This window comes from Protopterus annectens, chromosome 6.part0 (genome assembly GCF_019279795.1).
Source record: "Protopterus annectens isolate FY-2018-M chromosome 6.part0, PAN1.0, whole genome shotgun sequence".
Classification (NCBI taxonomy): domain Eukaryota; kingdom Metazoa; phylum Chordata; order Ceratodontiformes; family Protopteridae; genus Protopterus; species Protopterus annectens.
In genome coordinates, this window is record NC_056737.1 from 103,851,890 (window position 1) to 103,860,695 (window position 8,806).

At 41.0% G+C, this 8,806-nt stretch overlaps 1 protein-coding gene across 3 annotated transcripts in view; it reads left to right on the forward strand.

Moving 5' to 3' along the window:
• AQR (aquarius intron-binding spliceosomal factor) overlaps positions 1–7,283 on the forward strand; it is a 2,539,865-nt gene extending 2,532,582 nt beyond the window's left edge. For all 3 annotated transcript variants that reach the window (XM_044073871.1, XM_044073874.1, XM_044073872.1), the window contains one exon: positions 5,835–7,283. In XM_044073871.1, the coding sequence (XP_043929806.1) occupies positions 5,835–6,086 (252 nt within the window). In that variant the 3' untranslated portion in view covers positions 6,087–7,283. The remainder of the gene's footprint in view (positions 1–5,834) is intronic.
• Positions 7,284–8,806: the final 1,523 nt, after the last annotated feature.

Genomic DNA, 8,806 nt, shown 5'->3' on the forward strand with positions numbered 1-8,806 from the left:
AATCCAGTACCCTCTGACAGAGATTCCAGAGCTTTGGATAGATGGGGGAAGAAAGTATACACTTCTGCAACTTTAGCAGTAAGAGCTTTAAATTGCCAGTTTCGCATGCTTAAGTACCAACAATATTTAATGGCTCAGTTAAAACAGAAAAAGCTTGCAAGCTCAGAAGCTCCTGATTGTAAAGAAATGCAGGATTTATTGCATGCAGTTGAACAGGTGGGAAAACATACTCTGCAGTGTGGTTTTGATTTTTTAGAGGCCTGTTGTAGAGCTGCAGTTACAGGTTCTGTGATTTGAAGACATGCTTGCTTAAAATAACAGAGTTTACCTGATCATGTTAAGGCAAAATTATTGGATGCTCCTTTACAGCATGATACCTTGTTTGGTGTTAAGGCAGAAGAGGTGTTAAAGAAAATGGAGGATAAAGCTAAATCTATGCAAACAGGCAAGGATTTCTTACAGGTACAGCCACCTCGATTTAGCAGAAATTGGCCAGCAAAGAATTGGTCCTTTCCAGTGTCAGACAGGCCACAGAGAGGCAGATACAGATGCCCAAGAGGCAGATCTCAACCCCAAGGCTCAAACAGACAATGACAGTGGGGCACCTCAACCCCAAAAGGAGGTGAGGACAAGTCTCAACCTTACAGGAAACAGTCACAATGACTTTCCCCTTCGTACGCCAAGCACTTCCCTGTTGGAAGCCCCCTTAGGGGGAAAACTAGCACTTTTTTCTCAAAACTGGCAAACAATCACCCAAGACAAATGGGTTCTGAATATTGTGTCTCAAGGTTACAGGTTCCACTTTCATACTTTACCAAGGCTAAAAGGAATGCCAGACCTGCCACAAAATCAATGGGCAGAGGCACAAAAACAAATTTCAGCCCTCATGGACATGAGAGCTATTCAAAAAGTACCACAACAGGAACAAGGACAAGGAATTTACTCAAGACTCTTCCTGGTCCCCAGAAAGGACAAGGCCTGGAGGCCCATACTAGACCTTTCAATTCTAAATACTTACCTGGATATTCTGAAATTCAAAATGTTGACATTACAGCAGCTTCTACCCATGCTGGGCAAGAAGGCTTGGCTTGTTACTCTGGACCTCAAAGAGGCATACCTGCATGTCCCTATCGGACAAAATTGCAGAAGATACCTCAGATTCAAAGCTGGTACAATGCACTACCAATCCTCTGCACTGCCCTTTGGCTTATCTACTGCACCCAGGGTCTTCACAAAGTGCCTGGCACCAGTAATTGCATTTTGCAGACAAAAAGGAATTCAAATATATCCATACCTGGACGACTGCCTTATTCAAGCAGAGACAAAGGACATTCTTCTACAGCATCTGGCGTTTGTAAAAAGGTTGCTAATTTCTCTAGGGTACACAATAAATGAAAAGAAGTCAAAACTAGTGCCCTCACAACAGATTATATTCCTGGGTGCCAGCTTAAATACAACGGCCCAGATGGCTTACCCTCACGCCAGACAAACAAGTTCAACTAACTCAATATTTTCAATTACTGGCAAAAAAGTCCCATCTCCCTGCTAGAAAAATTCTGCAGGCCCTGGGATTCATGGCATCCTGCATACTACTAATACCATATGCCAGACTGCATATGAGGAAATTACAGTGGTATCTAAAAAGTGTTTGGACTCAACACTCTCACAGTTTAGAACCAGTAATACCAATGATTCCCTGCCTACAACAGGAGTTTCGATGGTGGGCACAGGCATGTCACCTAAACAAGGGTCAGCCTTTTACCCTACCCACAGCCCGGCAGACTCAAAAACAGATGCTTCGGATTATGCCTGGGGAGCGCACACATGGCAGGAAAATGCATTCAGGGCAAGTGGACCACAGACCAGTTGCATCTTCACATCAATCAAAAAGATGTTGGCTGTTCAAAATGCCCTAACAGCTTTCAAGGACCTTCTGCATCCAGGACAATTATTATTAAAGACAGACAACACCACAGTAATGTGGTACATAAACAAGCAAGGGGGCACTCATTCTTATCCCCTATGCAGGCAAGCTATGACCCTGTGGAACACAGCTCTAACGTATCAAGTTCACCTGCAAGCACAATTCCTGCCAGGAAAGAAAAATACTCTGGCAGACTATCTAAGCAGAAATATCATGGACCCTCACGAATGGGAATTGAATCCACAAATCTTCAGCATGGTAACGCAAAAATGGGGATGCCCAGACATAGATTTTTTTGCCTCCCCACTGAATTGCCAACTACAAAAATTCTGCACAAGGACTTATCACAAAAAAGCATGGAAAGTGGATGCTCTTTTATTGAGCTGGAAAAACCTAAATGTTTATGCCTTCCCGCCACTGCCTCTCCTTTCAAAGGTACTCCTAAAAGCCAGACAAGAAAAAACACAGATGATCCTGATTGCTCCAGACTGGCCACACCAGCATTGGTACCCTATCTTAAGGAACTTAGCTCAAGGCCCACCATGGATTTTGCCTCAAATTCCACACCTTCTGACTCAACAAAACAATCAGATCCTGCACAGTCAGCTCAAAACCCTAAACCTGGCTGCATGGCAGATTCATTAGTCAAACAAACAACACCTCTCTCTAAAGCTGTTATGGATGTCATTTTGGAGGCCAGGAGGACTAGCATCAGGAAAGCTTACTCAGAAAAATGGAAGAGATTCTGCGCCTGGAACCAGGCTCAAAGCCTTGACCCTCTTGTTCCAAACATTCCTCAGATTTTACAATACTTAACTGAGATGCTGGACAGAGGCCTATCCTTCTCATCAATTAAGATCCACGCCTCTGCCATTTCAGCACATTACAACACGGATCCTCCTTTATTCTCTCATCCCTTGCTAAAGCAGTCTCAGAGGGGCTAAAAACATAAGACCGCCCTGGAGAGCACCAACACCAACTTGGGACCTCAATTTTGTTTTGGAAAAACTAATCCTGCCACCTTTTGAGTCAGCCAATACAGCCGATCTAAAATTTTTATCATGGAAAACAGCTCTGCTCTTGGCAGTAACTTCAGCACGAAGAGTCTCAGAGCTACAGGCATTAATGGCAGTGGAACCTTTTATAATTTTTCATCAGGACAGGGTTTCTTTAAGGTTAAACCCTACCTTTATGCCAAAGGTGGTATCTAGTGTGGCTCTTACCCAAACCATCCATTTGCCAACTTTTTATCCAAACCCCCAGAATAAAGGGGAGAAACTTCTGCATTCTTTGGAGATACACAGGCAGCTACGCTTGTACTTGGACAAAACAAAAGCTTTCAGGAAAACTGAGCAACTGTTTGTAGCATATGCTGCAGGATCACAGGGCAAGGCTATCTCAAAGCAGACTATATCCAAATGGATAGGACACTGTATTCGTTACTGCTACACACAGCATGGAGAATCAGTACCAAGTAACATTATGCCACATTCCACCAGGGCAACAGCCACTTCAACAGCCTTTCTCAGAGGAGTACCTACCAAGGAAATTTTGGAGGCTGCAACTTGGAGTTCAGTGCACACCTTTACCAAACATTACCACCTGCCTCTTTACTCTAAATCCAGAGCAGGATTTGCCACTGCAGTTATGCAGGGCCTCATAGCCAATACTAACTCTTTATAGACCAGCCACCCAACCTTAGCTTTGGGATTCTACCCAAGGGTAATGACTGCAGCAGTGTAACACGATGAACATAGTACAGTTTTGTACCTACCATAAATGTAGATGTTCGAGTGTTCACACTGCTGCAGTCCAGGTTACCCTCCCTCCATCCCCTCTGAACTAGCTGGACTTATCTATACCATTCTATCCTATACAACCTTTGTGGTGTATTTGCTTGCAACTGAAGTTATTGTTTTTATTTTGTATGTATTTTTTTATTAGCAATATGTATTGCCTTCCTACTTGGGGTACCTGACATCTGGGGCAAGAAAAACTGAAGAAAATGGCGTCAGATGCATCTTGTATACCCCTGGTGCACTGACGTCAGGGAAGAAGCGACAGCAGCCGACGCCAGACCAAGACTTTGGAACTCTGGCCGACTGCGGGACCGCCTGACGGCAGGATAATCCAAGTGTAATGACTGCAGCAGTGTGAACACTCGAACATCTACATTTATGGTAGGTACAAAACTGTACTTTTGCTTTTAAGTTATATCAAGGGTACTAGGGTCCTATTATGTATGTCCTGAAGAAGTGGTACTTTAAGTCATCAGTGGTTCAGTGTTGCTTGGAACAATGACAAGGAAAGGATAGGAAAAGGCTATAGAAATGCAACTGTCTGTGTTCTACTACAGTGCTCAGATTGACCTGCTAAACCATAACCCATCTTCATCCTTTGGCATGTTCATACAGGGAATGTAGGGAATTCTGGAGTAAAGGATGGTGCCTGGCTTCTCTGCAGTGATTAGGTCACTGGTAGGCTTGTTGCCATCTGTCTGTCTGCTGAAGATACTCAACATAGTATATTCATTTGGACAAGACAGTAGACTAATAGTGTTACAAATCTCCAGCCATCTCAACCTTTGGAAGTCATCCTTTTCCCTATTAGTGACTCCATCAGCAAACCAAAAACCAAGTGTGACACTTGCTATACTAGTGATAAAAGATCATGCATACATCCTGTCCCATTAAGTCCCCAGTGCTGACACTATAAGTGGACAGGGTTGCATACCCAGATTGGCATTTTTAAAAACGAAGTCTTTAGCCTGAGAAATGCATCTAAGCCGTGTGTTTGGTCATTGAGATTAAACAAATGGTGTTTTTTTTTTTTTTTTTTTTTTTTGCTGCTAAGCTTCACCAAATAGACCCAGTGAGCACAAAAATTGCAGTGGATTGGTGCTTGTAAGTGTAGTACTCCATTCATGGTAATTGCAGTGCTGTTTCCTGTAGTTCAGCCAAGCTTTAACCATTTTAAAATGCTTTCTGCTTTGTCCATTTTGTTGCAGACCTCTGAATGTATAGTGTCCCCATCCCATTTCTCATCCTTATGGTTGTGGTCACTTGTTTCTAGCAGATACTGTTACTTGTCTTTAGAAGATCATCAGCAGGCTGGAGAGAAATTGTATGTTAGCAGAGTACTTCACCTCACCTGTGTATCATACCTTTTCTGTCAGTCACCCACCAAAAATCTAGGCACACTCAGTTATAGACAACAGTTCCAGCCTGCTTTGTTTGATTCTTAATATGATAAGCTTTTATATTGAATGAATTGTTACTGTCACATGTTCTGCACGTTATCATTTTTTTCATTGTTTGTACAAACAGATAAAACTTTTTTTTCTGTGATGAATAAGCACCTTTGAGTTGCATGTACATGTTTGGTATGGGCAGCTAACCTTTAGTCCCATTTTGATGCACTTTTTCTCTATAGTGTAAGGCAGTTCATCACCCATTTGATTCTGTAGCTGGCATTTTCTGTGACACTAAGAATTTACAGAATAAATGCAGTAGATCAAGTTATACCACAGTTATTGTACTTGTAATGATATTATATTTGATAATTTCTACACGGCATTCACTATCCAGTGTTTGGTATGAAAGTGCAGCAAAATAATTGCCTCAAAAATGTTCTTTTCATTGTGAAACTTTGCTAAGGACTTATCACCTTGCACCTGAAATTGATGGAAAAGTCCAGGGGTTAAGAGTTGGCATAATGGTTAAGGTGTTTAACTTACAGACACAAAAAAGTACAGGGTGTGATCCTCACTGATAGGAAATTAGCTAGACTTAAAAAAATGGCTTACAAGGGCAACTAGCCTTGTACTTTTATGAACCATCAGTATTTCAAGTTTAATATTTTTTTTTTTGTATTTCTGAAGTAAAGAATTAACAAATCTGTTTTTGTTCAGTTTTATGCTTCTCAACAACTACTGCCACCACCAGCCCTTGGGCAGGAAAGTGAACCAGTCCAAGTGAGTACAGAGGAGGAAGATGGAGAGGAAATAGAGAATGATACCAAACCTGAGAGTACATCAGAAACCACAGTGGAGGTAGAAGGAGAGAAGGAGGAAGAAGCTGCAACAAAAGATGAAGAACATCATAAAATGCCAGAGCATCCAGGCAGGGACAGTGATAGTGAGGGTGAAGAAGAAGAAGATTAATTCATACGTAATCTATCTTGATCAAAAAGGCATAGTACTACTGGAGGGCTCTATCGCTTCTGTAGGAGCAAATTCACAATTTTGTGGATGTATGCATTTGGAGCCATTAATATTAATCAAGCTGTTGGATACTAAGTTGTTAATAGTATCCCTGCTTTTTCATCTGCCGTGTATGTCAATTCTGTTTTTTTTTTTTTTTATTAAAAACGTGTATATTTTATGCTTTGTTACATCAGTTCATATTAACTGTTTTATGTTATTGTATATTTAGCATTTTCTTATTGAAATCAAGACCTGTTGTATTATTTGCTTAGATGAGGAAATGTTAAAGAAAATATTTTCTTAACACTTGCTCAGTTTATATAGACCTCAGTAGTGGCATCCTATTAATTTTACCAATCCTTTAAACATGACTTGAATATTTTCATTATTATGTCCTGATGAAAAAAAAATTCCATCCATTCATTGTATGCATAAAGTGTGTGGACATTACCTTTGACTGCAGATGACCTGACCTGGTGAAAGATATTTATGTAGGTTGTAGGAAGTGGTGGTGGAGGTGGTCAGCATGTGTAATGGAAGCAGCACATATTACTCATGTGACTTTTTTACAACCATATATAATTGTGATATATTTATTTTTTTATTGATTGATTTAACTGAGTGAATGGATTGGTCCAGGGACCATTTTCAGCCATTACTTGCAGTGCGCATCTGTACAGAAAAGCATTTGTGTACATACAAAATCTTAACCGGTTTTTTTTTTTTTTAACACCTTTAATTAGCACTTAAGACAGCTGTAATACAGTACAAATATGCAAACAAGACATTTTAGAAAGCATTATAGAGAGTTTCTAAAGGTTGCACGATGTATTCTTTCAGCACGTTTGACATTGATAGAACAGCTTTACAGAAGTTACACAGCAGCACTTATTTAACAGAGACTAGCATATCTTTACAGAATTTTACAGTACAAGGAGTTAGAAATGTTATACAGTAATGGAAATGAAACTATCGGATATAAACTATATACATATTTAAAATCAGCTGTGTTACTTTGCATAGCTATTGTGTTCAGCTTCCGTGTAGTGTAACCTAATGAACTCTGCAGCTCAAAGGGCAGAGCAAATAATGTATGTGGTTAAATTAGCCCTGGTCATTAAAACTCGAGCAGAGTTAAGATTTTTTAAATATTCAGGAAGCATTTTCTTACATAGTTCTTTAGCCAAGTGATTCCAGTTTGCAGGTGCCACCTTCAGTAAACTCTCTTCCCCCGCTGCTTTAAGGAGTTGAGGTCCTTGCAGAATAAGTATCACTTTTGCTGTAGGCTGTATAACAGAAGGAAATCATGGCAAAAATTCAGAGGTGCAACACCCAACAGGATAAAAGCACTCTCCTCAAACTAAACAAACAAATCAGAGGGAAAATAAAGTGTACCAAATCCAAATTTGAGGTAAATTTGGCCTCCCAGGACAAGGACGACGACAAGGCATTTTTTAGCTATGTCCACAACCTCAAAGGCAATACACAGTTGTATGCAGAGCTCATTTTTAATACTGAGCCAGAAGATATTTCAAACCTACTGGCCAACAAATTCGGCTCCAAGTTTACCTCTCTCTCTCCCCCTCAGCCTTCCCTCAGAAAATACCATGCTGTCAGTCAAGAGTAGGTCCTTTTTGTTCTGTCTGTGGCCAGAAAAACTGCAGCAATGGGTCTAGATAATATCCCAGGATGCCATCTAAATAGCATGAAATATTACATATCATGCCGTCTGGAATTTCTTTTAAACTGTAGCTTCCAAATAGGCTTCATGCCTCACAAATGGAGAACAGTAACAGTCATCCCTTGCACAAAGATGGGTCATCTACAGGCCCATAAGTCTCATTAGTCTCCGCAAAGCTTGGAAAGAATTATAATGAAAATGATCAGTAATGACACAGGAAACCTCCAGACACTGAACGTAACCCAATTTAGTTTCATCAAGGGCAGGTCATGCCTACTCAACCTGGTGGGCTCCTTTGAGAGAGTCACCAAAGCAATGGATGAGGGCAAAATGGTTCACACTGCCTACCTTGACCTGGTCAAGGCATTTGACACAGTACCCCACTCTGGCATTGTTGACAAGTTTGCAAGGTTAGGTATAAACCCGTATGTCACCTGATGGATAGCCAGCTGACTGACAGACAGGAAATAGAAAGTTAGAATTGAGGAGTCCACCTCTACAGAGGCCAGTCACAAGCGGAGTCCTCGGGGATCGGTCCTGGGACCTCTACTTTTTTTGCATTTACTTCTGTGAAGTCGGGGCCTGTCAGTGGCCTGTAGTTCACTAAATTTGCAAATGATTGCAAATTAGGAGGGGTCATAGAATTCCCCCCCTGACATAAATGCTGTCCAGGAAGGGTTGACACAGGCAAATAACTGATGTCAGAGCCATGGACTAAAATTAAATACCAAGCAATAAATAATAGTATCATTCGGGAAGTCATTCACCCCTGGTAACTATCATCTTGACAACACATCTCTTAGATGTGACCCAGTAGTCAGGGACTTGGGGACACACATACAGAGCAATCTAGCTTTGACCATCATGTGTCTACAGTAGTGAGGAAGTCATTCTATGTTGTGTAACTTATGAACAACGATATGGCAACTAGATCCATGGAAGTATTTCTTTCACTGTGTTCGGCATTCATTAGACCTATTACATTGCTCCCTTTGGT